The following is a 19,745-nucleotide window of genomic DNA, read 5'->3' on the forward strand; positions in this document are numbered from 1 at the left end:
GTCCTAAATTTGCATGCCATTAGACAGTCACAAAAGTACTTTCTATGCAAAATTGTAGGCCTGTAGCTCAAACAGTTTCTGAGTTGTGGGGGTCTGAAAATTTCAGAATTTGGGCTATAAAAACCCTCGCCATGGTTTTTTTCATCTTCAAGTGGTTATTTGTCAGCCTCTAGACATACCAGAGAGCTGTGAGTTGGTAAACAAGGCCTCTGCATGTAGCTAGTGCCCCACAAACATCCCCAGGTGTTTCCCTACACTCTGCAGGCCATGGGGGCTTGATAAAAATGCTACAAATTAAGAGACACCTACTCACGAGTGAAGTTTGGGACCTTAAAAGTACTAGAAATGCACAGAAGTGTTCTAACACCCCTGGGTTCCGTTCTACACAAACTTGTGTGATAACTTAGCAAACTGGAGCTTTCTAGGTACCTCAGTTTGGAAAATATGAGCTCCCAAAGTTGGACGAGATTTTAAATTGGCTATTTTTGGTGGCAAAAATCTCAGTGTGGGACAGGTACCAGAGACCCCAAATTTTTCTACAAGACAGTTCCATCTGTCTTCTATCACTGTACAAAAAAGCAGCAGGGTTATATTTGTAGTTACTGAGATATTCTTACTCAAAATGCCATGGGTGATGTCAAAATGGTTTTTTGCTTTTCAGTACAGTGAACCCTCGTTTATCGCGGGGGTTACGTTCCAAAAAGAACCCGCGATAGGTGAAATCCGTGAAGTAGTCAGCTTTATTTTTTACAGTTATTACACAATACTGCACTTGGGGGAGCGCTGCAGCTGCAGCCAGGTGGACGCCGCGGCGGTACTCTTGCCTTAGAGCGGGCCGCTGAATCAATCGGAGCAGTCGGGGGTGGGGAAGGCTCACGCCAGTGCTCTTCTCCTGGGGAGCGCGGCTGCGGTGGCCAGAGACGGCTGGGGACCACGTCCACTGTCCGGTTGACGGCGGGGAAAAGAAGGCTGCTCTGTCGGCTCCGTCTTTCAGGGTGTCTCACTACAAGGAGAGAAATGATCCAGCGCTCCACAGCAGGCAGCGCTGGCCTGTATGGCAGAGGAGACGAGGGGCGGAGACTGTTCACGTTGGTCAGTCCCTTAGCCAATCAGGACGCAGAACACAATGCGCTGTTTAAAAAAAGCATAAAAAAACTGCCCTAAAAATATCCGTGAAACAGCGAAGCCGTGAAAGGTGAACCGCGTTATAGCGAGGGTTCACTGTACTTTAAATTGGGATACAAGTATTAGTAGTCATTCCAATGGTAGTATTATGTATGTTTGGTTCTTTTTGAAATGTTAGTTGTTAAAGGTAACTACCTTCAAAAAGTGTAATGACATGTTGACACCCATTTACAATGCATCCATGTAATTATAACATACACATACAAATTACATGGACTAACTTGAATTCAGGGAGCTCTGTAGTAGTTTATGGTTGATTAATTTAAAAATACAACAATAATGTTGAATTTTACAGTATCAGTGCAGTGGGATTAAACATGTTAAATTTAATTGTACAATGTCATGTTACAAGCAAAAGAACCTATACATAAGGTATAACTTAGGTATACCTAAGTTATAACTTAGGTATACCTAAGTTATACTATTACACTTTTTGAAGGTAGTCACCTTTAACAACTAACATTTCAAAAAGAACCAAACATACATAATACTACCATTGGAATGACTACTAATACTTGTATCCCAATTTAAAGTACTGAAAGCAAAAAAAGATTTTGACATCACCCATGCCATTTTGAGTAAGAATATCTCAGTAACTACAAATATAACCCTGCTGCTTTTTTGTACAGTGATAGAAGACAGATGGAACTGTCTTGTAGAAAAATTTGGGCTCTCTGGTACCTGTCCCACACTGAGATTTTGCCCCCAAAATAGCCAATTAAAAATTTCGTCCAACTTTGGGAGCTCATATTTTCCAAACTGAGGTACCCAGAAAGCTCCAGTTAAGCTAAGTTATCACACAAGTTTGTGTAGAATGGAACCCAGGGGTGTTAGAACACTTCTGTGCATTTCTAGTACTTTTAAGGTCCCAAACTCCACTTGTGAGTAGGTATCTCTTAATTCTTATCATTTTTATCAAGCCCCCATGGTCTGCAGAGTGTAGGGAAACACCTGGGGATGTTTGTGGGGCACTAGCTACATGCAGAGGCCTTGTTTACCAACTCACAGCTCTCTGGTATGTCTACAGGCTGACAAATAACCACTGAAAGATGCAAAAAACGCTGGTGAGGCTTTTTATAGCCCAAATTCTGAAAATTTCAGACCCCTACAATTCACAAACTATTTGAGCTACAGGCCTACAATTTTGCATAGAAAGTACTTTGTGACCGTCTAATGGCATGCAAATTTAGGACTGATTTGAAAATGGTGCAGCAACACCCCCAAGGAATATCTGGTCTTTTCACCTGGAATGACCCTTTATGTAGTTTTCTAAACTGTCCTCTGAGCTGTTTATGAAGATGTTTGTTTACTCGTTTATTCTGTTCCACTAATAAGTTTGTTTACTTCAACAGAAAGCTAACATTAGCTGAGGATGCAGCTGATTTATTTTCTCTCTTCAGTCGTGACATAAAAACGTCTGAATAACTTCCTAACTTCTGACGTCATTCAGTTTTTTCTGATCAAAATCTGGCTCAAGAATTGATTTCAGGGTTAGTCTGAGTGGAAAAACATTTTCAGACTCCCTTAAAATTTGACGCAATCGCAAATATCATCATGAAATATTTGTGGAAAAATCTTTTAAGTGTAACAGAACAAAATACACAATAAATGGCAGATTAAAGTACTGGTTGTGAGAATCAGTAAATCACCGTTTTAACTGATTAAAATACACTAAAATTGTGTAAATGGAAATTTATGGAGTGGTGAAAGATCTTTTTAAAGTGGATATTAGTTTTTACAGCCAACATACAAATGTTAACGTGTTCACTAAAAGTATTTTCTGTACTTTACTTGGTATTTGTCATTTAACCCTGGTGTCAAAATTGACCATTTTAAAGTTTGAAAATGTGGAGAAAAATAACATTTCACAGTGAAACTTCTGATGTCACATTTTTGGGAAATTTTTGAACATTTTTTGGTGGAAAAATAAATGTTAAAAATGTTTCTTTTAGAACATTCACATAAAAGTCAACCAAAATCCAACGAATTTCACTGGATTTGGGAAGAAAATATGAGATAAGATTTGATTAGAAAATATCAGAAGTTTTACTGATATATATGTAATCACTTTGGATATTTTTAGGAATTTTTTGGAAGATTTTTACTCATTTTTTGAAAATATTTACAAGAACTTTCTTGTCAAATTTGTTTGTTTTTTTTAAATAAAACTTTTAAGGAATTATTGGAATTTTCTTCCCGGTTTTGTAAATTTTCAAAAATTTGGGGAATTTTTTTTGCTGAATTTTTGGATTTTTTTCAGACGATACAGTATTTTTTGGTGCCTATAAATGAGGACAACAGAACTGAAAACCTGTAGAACATCCGTAGATTGTTGATAAAGCTGCAGGTAAAACGCTTCCTTTTAAAACTGTTCATGTGGTTCTGCTGCTGTCTGACCTCAACATGACGACATTCATTTAGAGTTTGTGCTTCAGTTAATGATGTTCCATTCATAATAATAATCATTTATAATCCCTCACTCTTTGACCTGCTGTATGTTAGGGTTAATGTCATGTTTCTGGACTGACTGGGACCTGAACCTTCCTGATCGGTTTAAACGGCCTGTGGATCAGCGGGCCACGCGTCCAGACATGCGTCCGGAGTGTTTGTGGTGTTTGCGTGGCTGCGTCGCTGCCGGTTACCCCGGCGTTTCATTGGCTGTCGTTACCCGTCGGGGTCACGGTGATCTGACCTTGGAGTCCCCTCCCCCGGTGCCGCACTCGCCCTTGTCATACCACCATCTGTTTTTCAATTTGTCCAACAGGCCCTGCTCGTTCAGTTTTAACACTGCCAAGTTAACGGGGTTTCTACGGGGCGATAGTGACAATAAGGAGGCGTGTTAAAGGCAGGAACATGACAGCAGCCGTGTTATCCGTGTGATGATGGCGGTTAGTCGAGGCGCTGCTCTTCATCCAGACAGATCCACTTCCTGTTGGAGTTAAAGGACCAGACCAGTGACTTCCACCAGTTAGATCAAAATCCAGCTGCTACTGCGCTGAAGTTTGTCTGACTGTTCTCGCTTTTGAACTTTAGGACCACATTAATGGAATGAACTGCAGAATGATGTCTGCAGTCAAACAGACGGCAGTTTGTCTGATGGTCATTCTGTGGTTTGTTGCTGGAAAATGAATCGACTGTCTACAGATGATGATGCTTCACTGTGATCAGCCGTTTCTGTGTTTTTATGCAGAATTAAAGGAATCCCATCAGGAAACGGAAACACCATAGTCCAAATAAAACTCCTAATTTCACTCTCCAGGTGGTTTTTGACTTCATCTGGACTAAAAACTTTGTGAATTTATAGAAACCTTCAGCAGCTGTAGATTTATGGGGAGTTGGTATTTGACCAGTAGGTTCCTTCTGACTGGAAACAGCAGACTGGAAACGAATGAAACGTTTATTTTCTCAATCGTTTCCCTTTGGTGCCATCAAACGTTTCCTCTCTAACAAACTTTGTGGTTGTTTTGTGTCTCTGAGGTTGTTTTGTGTCTCTGTGGTTGGTTTGTGTCTCTTTGTGGTTGTTTAGTGTCTCTTTGTGGTTGTTTTGTGTCTCTGTGGTTGTTTTGTGTCTCTGAGGTTGTTTAGTGTCTCTTTGTGGTTGTTTAGTGTCTCTGTGGTTGTTTTGTGTCTCTGTGGTTGTTTTGTGTCTCTGTGGTTGGTTTGTGTCTCTTTGTGGTTGTTTAGTGTCTCTTTGTGGTTGTTTTGTGTCTCTGTGGTTGTTTTGTGTCTCTGTGGTTGTTTGTGTCTCTGTGGTTGGTTTGTGTCTCTTTGTGGTTGTTTAGCGTCTCTTTGTGGTTGTTTTGTGTCTCTGTGGTTGTTTTGTGTCTCTTTGTGGTTGGTTTGTGTGTCTTTGTGGTTGTTTTGTGTCTCTGTGGTTGTTTTGTGTCTCTGTGGTTGGTTTGTGTCTCTTTGTGGTTGTTTTGTGTCTCTGTGGTTGTTTTGTGTCTCTGAGGTTGTTTTGTGTCTCTGTGGTTGTTTTGTGTCTCTTACTGGTTGTTTTGTGTCTCTTTGTGGTTGGTTTGTGTGTCTTTGTGGTTGTTTTGTGTCTCTGTGGTTGTTTTGTGTCTCTGTGGTTGTTTTGTGTCTCTGTGGTTGGTTTGTGTCTCTGTGGTTGGTTTGTGTCTCTTTGTGGTTGTTTAGTGTCTCTTTGTGGTTGTTTTGTGTCTCTGTGGTTGTTTTGTGTCTCTGTGGTTGTTTTGTGTCTCTGTGGTTGTTTAGTGTCTCTGTGGTTGTTTTGTGTCTCTGTGGTTGTTTGTGTCTCTGTGGTTGTTTTGTGTCTCTTTGTGGTTGTTTAGTGTCTCTTTGTGGTTGTTTTGTGTCTCTGTGGTTGTTTTGTGTCTCTGTGGTTGTTTTGTGTCTCTGTGGTTGGTTTGTGTCTCTTTGTGGTTGTTTAGCGTCTCTTTGTGGTTGTTTTGTGTCTCTGTGGTTGTTTTGTGTCTCTTTGTGGTTGGTTTGTGTGTCTTTGTGGTTGTTTTGTGTCTCTGTGGTTGTTTTGTGTCTCTGTGGTTGGTTTGTGTCTCTTTGTGGTTGTTTTGTGTCTCTGTGGTTGTTTTGTGTCTCTGAGGTTGTTTTGTGTCTCTGTGGTTGTTTTGTGTCTCTTACTGGTTGTTTTGTGTCTCTTTGTGGTTGGTTTGTGTGTCTTTGTGGTTGTTTTGTGTCTCTGTGGTTGTTTTGTGTATCTTTGTGGTCGTTTTGTGTCTCTTTGTGGTTGTTTTGTGTCTCTGTGGTTGTTTTGTGTCTCTTTGTGGTGGTTTTGTGTCTCTGGTTGTTTTGTGTCTCTGTGGTTGGTTTGTGTGTCTTTGTGGTGGTTTTGTGTCTCTGTGTGGGAGTTAGCTGTGATGTCAGTGATGAAGTAATAAGATTTACCAAAGACCTCTGAAGTTATCTGTGGCTCTTCGGTTATCAGAACTAATCTCCTTTATAAAACTACAGAGCTCAGATCCAATCCAGACCCATAAAAGTTCCATTAAAGGCTTCAATTCTTGTTTAGTTCTGTCAGAAATGGTGTCACTGGTTTGGTCCCAGCAGCTCCACTGGTTTGAGGAACATTTTATTCTGTTCTGGGCTGAAAAGCAGCAAAATGAATCGTGTTCCTGATGGCTGCAGATTGAATTTATGTTCTGGTAAATAAAGGTGGAACAGCAACCACGTGTTCAGAACGTTTCAGGATGGAACCAAGACTTCGGAGAACTTTTCTGCTGCTGTTCCTCTTTACTGACCAGCGACGTTTCTATGGCAATGGCTGATCAATACCATGATCGATGGATGGTTCATGTGATGAGAGTTTTGTTCTGAGGTGTATCTTGTATCTGAAGATGTAGACGTTTACATAAACCTGAACGTTTAAGAGAATGAAGTTCCAGCTGTTTCTAGAAGAGAGTTGTCATCTGGATTAGATTATTCACTAAACTTTGGTGTGGTTTTTTTTTATCTCTGAATGATGGAAATGTTCTGGACAATCCAGCCTAGTCCAGCAGTTCATCCACCAGCCTCCTCCAGAAGTCACTAACCTCCTCAGAAGTCTTTGTCATGATACTCGTTGCTCCCTAAACCCATCCAGGTTCTGGAGCTTGTAGGAGCTTCAGTAGAAACCCACCGGACTTCTCTGGAAGAAGTTTCTTGAAACTGTGGGAGTTTAACAGCAACAGGCACCATGACAAAGACTACTGAGGAGGTTCATGACCTGAAATGTTCCACCTTTAAATCGTAGGAGCTTCAATAGAAACCCATTGGACCTTCAAGAAACGTCTTCCAGAGAAGTCCGGTTAGTTTCTACTGAAGTCCCTCTGATCTCCAGGACCTGGATGAGTTTAGCTAGCAGTGGGCACCATGACAAAGATTTCTGAGGAGGTTCATGACCTGAAATGTTCCACCTCTGCATCATGGGAGCTTCAGTAGAAACCTACCGGACTTTTCTGGAAGACGTTTCAAGAAACAATCTCCAGGACCTGGATGAGTTCAGCTAGCAGTGGGCACCATGACAGAGACTAATGTGGGAGTTTAGCTGGGTGAGATCTTTATCAATTATAATTCATTAAACTAACATCATGTTGTATCAAAGGAGGCTTTAACCTACGTATTAGGATCAGAAACTTGTCAGGAAAACCTGCGCTGGGCTACAGATGGTGAGGAGAAGCAGAGGCGTCGCCCCCTGCTGGCTGCTGGACAGAATGCAGGAGTCTGATTGGATGAATCCTCGTCTGTTTAGACCCACAATGATTCATTCTGGAACAAGACTCTCCTAAAGCAGATGAAATGAAGTCGACCAACCCACAGACAGACTCTGCTCAGGTGTTCTGACGTTTGTTACGCTACACCGTGTTGCCAAGCGACCGATCACCAACGGCCTGCTTCATGTGGTTTATTTAAAACGGTGAATGATTTGTGGATCACACAGAGGAGCTAAACGACAGTTCAGACGCTGAGCGGAGTCGTTCTCAGGCTGGAAAACGCTGATGTGAGGCAGAACGAGATGTTCTCTAACAGAACATCTGATAAGAACATCGGTCCACTGATGGAACAAAGATGAGGAGAGAAGCTGTTGTCAGGAAAAACATTCATCTTCTATCCAATAAAACAGCAGCTAATTAACAGAATCCATTAATCCTGGACGTTACCGAGCAGCTTCAAATGTTCTCATTCATTCAGCTCTGAAGCTGCCAAACCAACAACCTCCATCAAACTGACATTTAGAATGAAATTCAATCATTAGATGTTAAAGATCTTCAGCTCACAGAGCAGCAAGAAATCACAAACTGTTCAGTAAATATTTACAACCAGAATGCTGATTAACAGATGAAACAACTAAAACTAACTGAAGCTGTATATTATTTACCGCCTGTTTTTTCAAAATCATTTTCTGGTGTTTATTCAGAGGTATCAAATTTATGCTGATCTGTAGAAGACTGAAGTGATAAATATGATTAAAATAACCACAAATATGAATAAAATCACAGAAATATTAATAAAACATCTGAAAAATGCTACTAAAACCTCTGGGCACATTAAAACGTCAGTAATATGACAGAAAACACGAATGACATTCTGAAAATGAAGAAAATTCAGCAAATGTAGGAAAATATTTTTTTAAATGACAGAAAATATTGAATAAATGTCTGAAAAGTGATTGATAAAATAATAATGAGTTAAAGTATTAAAACATCCACACATTTAATCAGGTGACCTGTTGAATCTGTTTTTGAATCAGTTTGTCATCTATTGGATGTTAGATCATTCCTGTTCTTACTCTTTTAGATGAATATTTCTCTCCCTTCAAACATCCTTAAAAACAAGCGGAGTAGAAAATGAGATGATAAAATAAATGAGATAAAATAAATAAAGGTGGGACGTGTTGGTTTAGTAGCAGCGCGGCTGAATCTATTTTATGATTAAAATTAAAAACAGAGAAATGATTTTTATCTTTGAACAAATTCATTAAAATAAAAGTTTTACCTGAAAGCAGCTCAGAGACACAAACTGAAGATTTGAGTTAGAGAGTGGTCTGATGGACAGACAGGTACAGAGAGACAGACAGGTTAATGACAGAGAGACAGGTACAGAGAGACAGACAGGTTAATGACAGAGAGACAGGTACAGAGAGACAGACAGGTTAATGACAGAGAGACAGGTACAGAGAGACAGACAGGTTAATGACAGAGAGACAGGTACAGAGAGACAGACAGGTTAATGACAGAGAGACAGGTACAGAGAGACAGACAGGTTAATGACAGAGAGACAGGTACAGAGAGACAGACAGGTTAATGACAGAGAGACAGGTACAGAGAGACAGACAGGTTAATGACAGAGAGACAGGTACAGAGAGACAGACAGGTTAATGACAGAGAGACAGGTACAGAGAGACAGACAGGTTAATGACAGACAGGTGCAGAGAGACAGACAGGTTAATGACAGAGAGACAGTTACAGGCAGACAGACAGGTACAGAGAGACAGACAGGTTATTGACAGACAAACAGGTTAACGACAGACAGACAGACAGACAGACAGACAGGTTATAGATAGACAGACAGACAGACAGACAGACAGATTAAGGACAGACAGACAGACAGGTCAATAACAGACAGACAGACAGACAGACAGATTAAGGACAGACAGACAGACAGGTCAATAACAGACAGACAGACAGACAGACATGTTGACAAAGACAAACACAAGAGAGAGAGACAGACAGACAGGAAGACAGGTTACCAGACAGACAGACAGTAAACAGACTCTCTGTATTTGAAATCTTTGATTTTTAGAGTAAATTTAAAGTGAAGTGGCTCCAAGCTGTGCAGACGTTTCCCTTCTAATGAGCACAATTTATAAATAAATGATAAATAAATAATAATACACAACAACAACAATAATATTGCTCAACCTTCATGTTTAATAATCTGCCTTCATTCTTATTAAAGTTGTATTTACTGGATGTTTAGTTCTTTATTGTTCAAGCTCTGACAGACCTCTGGAACACTGCATTAATTCCTGTTTTACTGCATTTATTCCTGTTTTGCTGCATATATTCCAGTTTTACTGCATTAATTCTTGTTTTACTGCATTTATTCCTGTTTTGCTGCATTTATTCCTGTCTTACTGTGCTTATTCCTGTTTAACTGCATATATTTCTGTTTTACAGCATTTATTCCTGTTTTACTGCCTTTATTCCTGTTTGACTGCATTTATTCCTGTTTTACTACATTAATTCCTGTTTTACTGCCTTTATTCCTGTTCTACTGCATTTATTCCTGTTTTGCTGCATTTATTTATGCTTTACTGCATTTATTCCTGTTTTAGTGCATTTATTCTTGTTTTAGTGCATTTATTCCTGCTTTACTGCATTTATTCCAGTTTTACTGCATGTATTCCTGTTTTAATGCATATATTCCTGTTTTACTGTGTTTATTCCTGTTTTACTGCATGTATTCCTGTTTTACTGTGTTTATTCCTGTTTTACGAAATATATTCCTGCTTTACTGCATTAATTCTTGTTTTACTGCATTTATTCCTGCTTTGCTGCATTTATTCCTGCGTTACTGCATTTATTCCCGTTTTACTGCATTTATTCCTGTTTTACCACATTTATTCCTGTTTTACTGTGTTTATTCCTGTTTAACTGCATATATTTCTGCTTAACTGCATTTATTCTTGTTTTACTGCATTTATTACTGCTTTACTGCGTTTATTCCTGTTTTACTGTATTTATTCCTGTTTTGCTGCATCTATTCCTGTTTTACTGTTTATTCCTGTTTAAATGCATATATTCCTGTTTTACTCCATTTATTCCTGTTTTGCTCCATTTATTCCTCCTTTACTGCATTATTCCTGTTTTATTGCATTTATTTCTGTTTTACTGCTTTTATTCCTGTCTTACTACATTCATTCCTGTTTTACTGCATTAGTTCCTGTTTCACTGTATTTATTCTTGTTTTACTGCATTTATTTCTGTTCTACGGCATTCATTCCTCTGTTACTGCTTTCATTCCTGTTTTACCACATTCATTCCTGTTTCACTGCATTTATTCCTGTTCTACTGCATTCCTTCCTGTTTTCTGTGTTTATTGTTCCACTGCGTTTATTCTCGTTTTACTGCTTTCATTCCTGTTTTATTGCATTTATTCTCATTTTACTGTGTTTATTCCTGTTCTACTGCATTTATTCCTGTTCTACTGAAATCTTTCCTGTTTTCTGTGTTTATTCTTGTTCCACTGCGTTTATTCTCGTTTTACTGCTTTCATTCCTGTTTTATTGCATTTATTCTCGTTTTACTGCATTTATTCCTGTTCTACTGCATTTATTCCCATTTTACTGCATTTATTCCTGTTGAGATTGATCTGCTCTAAAGGAAGATTCCTCCTCATCTCTTCTAGAAGGACATGTAGAAGATGAAGAATCTTTCTGTTCCTCCTGAAGGATCTACTGCATGGAAGAGTGAATTCTCTCCTTCAGGATTAAACAGAATGTTCCTCTGGAGGAGTTAGAACGTTTCTATTACCTCCTCCAGAAGAAGACCAAGAGGAGGAATGCTCCTCTGGATCTTCTTCTGGAGGATGAAGGAGGGAAATGTTCCTCTGTTTTAATCCTCCATCTCCTTTAGGAGAATCATGAGGAGGAACCATCTTCTAAATTCTTAAAGTACAAAGATGGAGAAGAACCTTCATCTTCATGTTCCTCCTCCTCATCCTCCAGAAGAAGATGAAGGAATGTTTTTGTTTTCCTGCTCATCCAGAAGAAGAAGAGGACTGGGCTTGCTCTGGGGGTCAGGCATATGGGTTCTGTAAAGCGACTTGAGACAATTTGACTGTAATTGACGCTATATAAATAAAATTGAATTGAATTGAATTGAACAAGATGAATCAAGCATCTCAGTGTCTCTAGATTTCTATCCAACAAAACTAAGTCTAGGTTTTCCAGACAAGTTCTGGTTGAGGAGCAGCAGGTTTCATGTCCACACAGCAGGGGGCGCTGCAGGGGTCACCATCAGAACAACACTAAGAACAAACTCCTGAACCCATCTTCAGACCAGAGGAAGCTTCACAACGATGGGTGGTCACCAAGCTGGAAGTAGAATTTCAAAACACAAGAAGGACCAGGAGCAGAAACAACCAGAGAGTTTATAGAACCTCAGCCTGGTTCTTCAGTTGATCAGAACTTTAAGAGCAGAACCTTTAGAAGACATGCTCTCCTGATGGCAGAAGGTCTTCCTGTTGAGCTGCAGAAGGTTGGACTTAGTCAGACGGTCAGTTTAAAGTTCTTAAAAGATCTGGAGGAACCCAAAAAAGTTCACCTGCTGCGAGGTGAAGGTTCCGACAGGCCGATCCTGGACCAGATTAAAGCCTTCACTGATGCTGACAGCAGCCTGGAAACATCTGCAGAAGAACTTAAAGAAAAAAAAAACATCTTCAGAACTCATGTCTCTTCCGAGACCACAGACCGACCCATCTGGACTTTGGAAGGGGCTCCAAAGATGGAAGAAAGTTGTATTATCTGACGACAAAAATCTGAACCTGGACAGTCCTGATGGTTTCCAACGTTACTGAGATGACGAGCAGATCCACTGGGGATGTTCTCCACGGGGCTCCATCATGATCTTTTTCCTTCAGTGGAACAACAGAGCTGCAGGTTGAGTAGGACGTCAGACGGCTGGAGATGTGGAGATGTTGCAGCAGACATCCCTCTGGACTGAGGACCTCGTCTGGTCGGTAATGACCAGGTCTGTCAGCAGGACAACGCTGATGAAGAACTTCTTCCTGAAGAACATTGTCGTTCTTTTGGACCATCCTTCATGTTCCTCTGATCTACATCCTGTTGAGAACGTTTGGGGGACTTTACAGAAACGGAGGTCTGTTCCAGACCGCGGAAGTCCTTCATGAAGTCGTCTTCTTCACATGGTTCCTCCGACCTCCTGAAACATCACGCATGCCTGGACCAGTTCTGGGAGTGATCAAGAAGAACGTTGATGTTCCTCACTACTGGGTCCTGTTCTGATGTTTTTAGTTCTGTTTTGGGTTTTTTGGTCTTAAAGTTCTGATCATCTGATGGACCTGTCTGAGTCTACAGCAGGTTATACATACTCTCTGCTTCTTGTTTCTGCTCCTGTTCCTTCTTCTTGTAATTTGAGGTTCTCCTTAGGACCTGGTTACCAGCCACTGGAGAAATGTGAATCTGAAGACCTGGTTCAGGAGTTCTAGTGCCGCTGATTTTGAAGAACTTCTTCTCTGACAGAAACAGACGCAGGACGACATGAACACATGAGGCCTTCAGGTGGTACCTGAGTGGAGATCCTTTGGGCGTGGCCACTCCGTAGCCCTTGGAATCCAGGTTTCCTCCCACCTTCATGGTGTCGCAGGGCTTCCTTTGCTCGATGTACTCGTTCATGGATGACTCTAGCAGGTAGGCGTACTTCCCCTTCGACTTGCGGACCCGCACCACGCCCTCGTTGGTGTTCTTCACAAACACCGTGGGGTCGGCGCCGCGCATGTACGACCACATCTTCTCAAACACGGCGATCTTGGAGCGCTGAGGGAACAAACCAATGTCATTAATGGAGATGAACAGCAGAAGAACAACCTGTAGGATTCCAGGCAGAACCGTTAAACTGCTCCATTCAGACTCTAATAGTTAACCCAGAACTACACCAGGGACGTTCAACATGAGGCCCGTGGTCCAAAACCAGTTCTCCAGAGGGTCCAATCAGGTCCTCCAGAGGGTCCTTTTTTGTTTGTTTCATGTTGTCTCATTTTTTGTTGTTTTGTCTAATTCTTGTGATATTTAGTCGTTTTTTTGTCAAGTTTTGTCTTTTTTGTCATTTTTTTCTTGTTTTTGTCATTTGTCCATTTTATTGTCGCTTTGTAACTTTTTTGTCTGATTTTTGTCTCTTTTGTTTCGTTTCATGAGTGGACTCCAGTAAACGTTCATTAACAGCTGGTGAAGCGGTTCTACTGTCTGATTCTGCTGATGTAGAACCTTCCTCCTGATAGAAGGAACACCACAGATTTTCTGACTAGCTGACTGCAGCCATCTACAGGAAGAACAGAGTTCTCACCCTGAAGAACTCTTTGGTGGAACCTCCATCCAGGGTCCCGTAGGCGATCTCCGTCTGCTTGGCCAGGTCTTCTGCGCTCTCTATGGGGGAGACCATCCTCTCCACTGTGAGGAAGGCTGCTAGGTTGGCCGTATACGAGGAGATGATGATGAGGGTGAAGAACCACCAAACCCCTCCCACGATCCGACCCGACAGAGACCTGTGGAGAACCAACCAGATATTTAGAGAACCGCAGCTCTCATGTTTTCTTTTCTGTCTGATTGCTAAGTGGCGGAACGTGTCCTAAATTATAAGTCCACTCTGAGCTCCTGGTCTCAGCCCACAGACTGAAGAACTTCAGAACCAGACCGGCCCATGGACTCAGGGTTTCTACCTGGGCGAGATGTCACAACCCTGCTGCATGAAGGCTCCCAGAGAGAACCACAGAGAGTTGAAGATCCCAAAGTCATTGGTGTGTTCTGGAGCCTCCTTCTCCTTCTGCTGGTTCTGATTCCCTGAAAGACACGAAGAGAATAGAACACAACGAGGAACCTCAGAACACGAGGAAATATGAGGACGGAGATGACGCTGAAGATGAAGATGGTGAAGATGATGATGGTGAAGATCAAGATGGTAAAGATGAATAAAATGAAGGTGAGGATGATGAAGATGGTGATGGTGAAGATGATGAAGATGGTGATGGAGAAGATCAAGATACCTGGAGACTGAGTGAGTTCAGAGGATGAAGTCGGTGGAGGTCTTCGTGAGGAAGAGGAGGGCAGAGTTTCATCTTCATCATCTGAGTCATCTCCCTGCCACTCATAAGGACTGAAGCGACTCACCTGAAACCAGCAGATCATTAATGTCTGCAGAGCAATCCTGGATTTTGGTTCCTTCATACATTTATTAAACATCTTCTAGAAATGTGACTAAACCTGCTGGATCATAAATAAACAAACAGAAATGTTAATATTTGATTAAATTCATCCGTTTCCTCCTCAGTTTGGTTCTTCTGGTTTCAATCTTCTGGTTTATCTTTGACTCCTCTGGACTCTATACCTTCAAGCATGGAGGTGGCAGTATCATTATACTATCAATTTAACTGACTCAGACTTGTTTCTCCATCAGTCCACAGGTTCTTGATGGGTCTAAGTCAGGACTTTGGGGAGACCAGTCTAGAACCTTCATTCTAGAACCTTCATTCCAGCCTGATGGAACCATTTCTTTACCACGTCTGATGTGTGTTTGGGCTCATTGCCTGGTTGAAACATCCAACTGTGTCCAAGATCAACCTGCTGATGGTTTTAGGTTGTCCTGAAGAACGTGGAGGTGATCCTCCTTCTTCATTATTCCATTTACTTTAAGTAAAGCTCCACTTCCAGAGAGCAGGATACTGCCACCACCATGCTTGATGGTAGGTTTGGTGTTATTGGGGTTAAAAAAAGTCTAAGACCTGCCAAAGACAGATTGAAACCAGTCCTCAAAAAGTCTAAAAACCAGGACCAAAATCAAACCTAAACCAGTAAAAAAAATGTCCAGAACCAGTCAGAATTCAGTCTGAAACCAGTCCTTAAAAAGGACTTAAAAACAGGACCAAAACAAAACCTAAAGTACTTCTAAAAAAAGTCCAAAAACTGCCAAATCTACAGTCTGAAACCAGTCCTTAACTAGTCATAGAAACCAGTAGTAAACCAGTCCTAAAAGACTCAAAAACCAGGACCAGAAAAATCCCAAACCAGTCCTAAAAAAGTCTTAAACCAGCACAAAATCAGGACCAAAACCAAATCTAAACGACTCCTAAAGAAAACCCAGGACGGTCTGAAACCAGTCCTGATCCAGGACCAGATCCAGAGTCAAATAAATCCTGAACCAACTTTACACATCCAGAACCAGGAGAACCAAGACTGAAACCAAGCATAAACTAGTCCCATGAAAGTCATCCAGTCTGAAACCAGGCTTAAAACCTTCCTTTTTGACAGATCTTCTAGTTAGGGCTGACTGGGTGATCCTGAGGGGGTCAGCTGGAGTCTTCCTCTTGGACGTCCCTTAGTTCTGCCCCTAGTTCTGCTGCCATAGGCCTATAGACTGCTGGGGAACCTCTCTGGATGCACTGAGCCCTTCTCTATCTACCTTTACATTTAATATGTATACCGTTATTGCATTGCACTAACTCTGTTTGTCCCTGTGTTATTTCTCCGAGTGTCCCTGGTCCCAGAGTTGGATGCTTCAGATCTGTGGTTGATGTTCCACCAGCTGGTCCAGTCTCCATCATGTCCACTGTGGGATGCTGCTGCTGACCTTCCTCCAGCCCTCTGCTTCCAGCTGCTCATTTCCACCAGTCTGCTCTGCATCACCCTCACTATACTTGATCTGTTCTTCTACATACTGTTTGAATTTTACTACCAGCTATATATGGAGTAGATTTAATGCCAGAGCTGTACACCAGAACAGGAAACTATGAATCAGTTTAAATGTTAGCTTCTACTTTGTATGTATCATCTGTCTGATCATACATGGATCAAATTGTGTGTTTTATGTTCCTTGTTCCCCTCCTCCTCGCTTCCTCTACCTCTCTACCTCTTCTCTTCCTCTCTACCTCCTTCCAGCAGCAGATGTTCCCTCACATAAAGATCCAGGTTCTGTTCCAGGTTTCTTCCTGTTAAAGGGTGTTTTTCTGCCACTGTCTCCTTATTTCTGCTCTGCGGGTCCATTTGGGTTCTGGAAAGCGTCTTGAGACAATTTGACTGTAACTGGCGCTATATAAACAAAATTGAATTGAATTGAATAGAAGCTCTTCTAGAAAGCCCCAGAGCATGACACTGCCACCTCCATGCTTGATGGTAGGTTTGGCGTTCTTGGAGTTAAAGGCCTCACCTTCAGTTTTTGTTCCATCTGATCTCAGAACTTTCCTCCAGAACCTTTTCTTTGTCCATATGATGAATGGAGCTTTAAGGTTCTGTTTCTAGAGGAAGAACTTCCTTCTTCATGGATCCTCTCAGCAGCTCATGTTCATGTAAAACCCTGTGGACATTTCCAGCCACCTCAGACTATTTCTGAATCAATTTGTTCAGATTTTCAGTCTTTCTAGATGTTTTCAGTCACTGTGGAATAGTTTGGCATAAATCTGGACAAATTCTGAGACAACTGTAACTGTTTTTCTGTCAATCTGGGCAAATTTTTGAACATTTCATACATGTTTGAGTAGGGCTGGACCCGAATATCCCGAATATCCGAATATTCGTTCACTACGGCACTATCCGGATATTAATTTTGGTACCCTGTTCTTGAGTCAATTTTGGGCAATTTTTGCATTAACTTTGGCAGCTTTTGAGTTCATGTCAATGATTTTCTTCTTCAGATCTTTGCTCAGCTCCACAGACTTTCCCCCTGTAGAGTTTGAGTCCAGTGAGTGGATCTAATGGTTCTATTTATACTGGATCAGAGGAGTCAGCAGCTGTAGTCGACTGAAATCACTCAGGAGAAGTTAAGAGGTCATGGAACTAAGAAAACTACATTAAGTCAGCTTTTTCCATCACCAAATCTGATCATTGATGTTACTGAGTATTTATGATCCAGCAGATTCTCTCATATTTGCACAAAAACTTTAATAAATCTATGGAAGATTCTTTTTAGTGTTTCCATGATTCCATCGTAAAGTCAGAGCTCAAGGACTCCCTTTAGACTAAAGACGGAATGATAAACATGGATGGTACCAGTGAACTTTGGTTTCTGACTACAGATGTTTCTGTTCCGTTCAGTAGAACTTATCTACAAGTTCAAACCAGTTTAAATGTGAATTATTTATCTCCAGTGTTCCACACAGTAAACAGAACAGAGGAGAAGAACCTCACCAGGAACAGAACCACGCTGACGCCGATGTAGGCGAACACAATGCACATCCAGATCTCATAGGCCAGCGGGTCCAGGAAGGAGAAGACCCCCGGTTTGGACTTGGTGGGCTTCTTGATCATGATGGAGATCCCCAGAGACATGAAGGGTTTGGTGAAGTCGATAACCTGCTCCCGGACCAGCGTGATGGTGAGCGGAGCCACGGCCACGTCGGCGCTCTGCAGAACCACAACACGGGTTACCCTGTGGAAACATCTGGACAGCTGCCTGCTCATCTCCTCATGGAGGCGAAGCAGGACAGATGTTTCAAGAACCAAACCACGTTCTGTTCGCTTGACTGGACAGTTTTTTTAAACATCTGGAGCTCAGACGGACCGACTAACCCGACCGGACCTCCAGATGTTAGCTCATCTTCTCATCTCTTCAGGAGTCCATCGGCCTTTGGTTTTATTTTACGAAAAATGTTCTGTTAGAAATAGTTCTAGTTAGGTCCTAGTAATGTTTTCAACGGAACTTTGTTTTTAGTTCCCAGGATGTTGTTCTTAAAGAAGGAATAACGTTCTATGAAGACGTTCTTAAAACTGTGTGTTGTATTGAGTTCCTTTGTTGCCACGGAACGTTGTGGGAACATTTTATAGGGTCATTCCAGGTGAAAAGACCAGATATTCCTTGGGGGTGTTGCTGCACCATTTTCAAATTAGTCCTAAATTTGTATGCCATTAGACAGTCACAAAAGTACTTTCTATGCAAAATTGTAGGCCTGTAGCTCAAATAGTTTCTGAGTTGTGGGGGTCTGAATTTTTCAGAATTTGGGCTATAAAAAGCCTCGCCAGCATTTTTTGCATCTTTCAGTGGTTATTTCTCAGCCTCTACACATACCAGAGAGCTGTGAGTTGGTAAACAAGGCCTCTGCATGTAGCTAGTGCCCCACAAACATCCCCAGGTGTTTCCCTACACTCTGCAGGCCATGGGGGCTTCCTAAAAATGCTAAAAATTAAGAGACACCTACTCACGAGTGGGGTTTGGGACCTTAAAAGTACTAGAAATGCACAGAAGTGTTCTGACACCCCTGGGTTCCATTCTACACAAACTTGTGTGATAACTTAGCAAACTGGAGCTTTCTAGGTACCTTAGTTTGGAAAATATGAGCTCCCAAAGTTGGACGAGATTTTAAATTGGCTATTTTTGGTGGCAAAAATCTCAGTGTGGGACAGGTACCAGAGAGCCCAAATTTTTCTACAAGACAGTTCCATCTGTCTTCTATCACTGTACAAAAAAGCAGCAGGGTTATATTTGTAGTTACTGAGATATTCTTACCAAAATGGCATGGGTAATGTCAAAATCGCTTGTTGCTTTTCAGTATTTTAAATTGGGATACAAGTATTAGTAGTCATTCCAATGGTAGTATTATGTATGTTTGGTTCTTTTTGAAATGTTAGTTGTTAAAGGTTCTAGACTAAAGGTACCTTCAAAAAGTGTAATGGTATAACTTAGGTATACCTAAGTTATAACTTAGGTATAGGTTCTTTTGCTTGTAACATGACATTGTACAATTAAATTTAACATGTTTAATCCCACTGCACTGATACTGTAAAATTCAACATTATTGTTGTTATTTTTTAACTTAATCAACCATAAACTACTACAGAGCTCCCTGAATTCAAGTTAGTACATGTATTTTGTATGTGTATGTTATAATTACATGGATGCATTGTAATTGGGTGTCAACATGTCATGATATCTACAGGTATGGCTCTAAACAAGACCTTGTGACACTAAAAGGGCATTACACTTTTTTGCTTTTCACTACTTTAAATTGGGATACAAGTATTAGTAGTCATTCCAATGGTAGTATTATGTATGTTTTGTTCTTTTTCAAATGTTAGTTGTTAAAGGTGACTACCTTCAAAAAGTGTAATGCCCTTTTAGTGTCACAAGGTCTAGTTTAGAGCCCCCATGGCCTGCAGAGTGTAGGGAAACACCTGGGGATGTTTGTGGGGCACTAGCTACATGCAGAGGCCTTGTTTACCAACTCACAGCTCTCTGGTATGTCTAGATCAGGGGTCACCAACTATATTTGCCAGAGGGCCAGAATTTTACCGGACAGTCACTTTGGGGGCCGGACCCTCAAACAAAAATTAAATAAAAATCGAATTTTGGCATAACATTATTATTTGATGTTTATTTTTT

General features: G+C 41.1%; 2 protein-coding genes across 14 annotated transcripts in view; one reads left to right on the plus strand and one right to left on the minus strand.

The window, feature by feature from the left end:
* Positions 1 to 19,745, minus strand: part of gria1b (glutamate receptor, ionotropic, AMPA 1b) — a 120,209-nt gene that overhangs the window by 18,501 nt on the left and 81,963 nt on the right. For 2 of the 9 annotated variants that reach the window (XR_007937294.1, XM_051937964.1), the window contains exons 11-16: positions 17,553 to 17,773; positions 14,425 to 14,543; positions 14,101 to 14,221; positions 13,728 to 13,926; positions 12,954 to 13,201; positions 3,878 to 3,992 (exon numbers count right to left, since the gene is read on the minus strand). Coding sequence is in view for 5 of the 9 variants with exons in the window: in XM_051937964.1 (XP_051793924.1) it covers positions 3,878 to 3,992; positions 12,954 to 13,201; positions 13,728 to 13,926; positions 14,101 to 14,221; positions 14,425 to 14,543; positions 17,553 to 17,773 (1,023 nt within the window). In the remaining 4 variants the exon portion in view is untranslated. Of the gene's footprint in view, positions 1 to 3,853; positions 3,993 to 5,480; positions 6,811 to 8,637; positions 8,687 to 12,953; positions 13,202 to 13,727; positions 13,927 to 14,100; positions 14,222 to 14,424; positions 14,544 to 17,552; positions 17,774 to 19,745 lie in introns of those variants that run through there. The other 7 variants (XM_051937967.1, XM_051937965.1, XR_007937297.1 and 4 more) reach the window with 5 other exon arrangements.
* On the plus strand, positions 4,531 to 6,018 carry LOC127530668 (ATP synthase subunit a-like). Of its 5 annotated transcripts, XM_051938025.1 has the most exons (3): positions 4,574 to 4,702; positions 5,138 to 5,711; positions 5,750 to 6,018. In XM_051938025.1, exons 1-3 carry the CDS (start codon positions 4,574 to 4,576, stop codon positions 6,016 to 6,018), a joined length of 972 nt encoding a protein of 323 aa, XP_051793985.1. The 5 variants fall into 5 exon arrangements, 1 of the variants encoding a protein (XP_051793985.1); XR_007937300.1 differs by lacking the exon at positions 5,138 to 5,711 and having other exon boundaries at positions 4,531 to 5,099; positions 5,750 to 5,852; XR_007937298.1 differs by having other exon boundaries at positions 4,531 to 5,570; positions 5,750 to 5,850.

This window comes from Acanthochromis polyacanthus, chromosome 17 (genome assembly GCF_021347895.1).
Source record: "Acanthochromis polyacanthus isolate Apoly-LR-REF ecotype Palm Island chromosome 17, KAUST_Apoly_ChrSc, whole genome shotgun sequence".
Classification (NCBI taxonomy): Eukaryota; Metazoa; Chordata; class Actinopteri; family Pomacentridae; genus Acanthochromis; species Acanthochromis polyacanthus.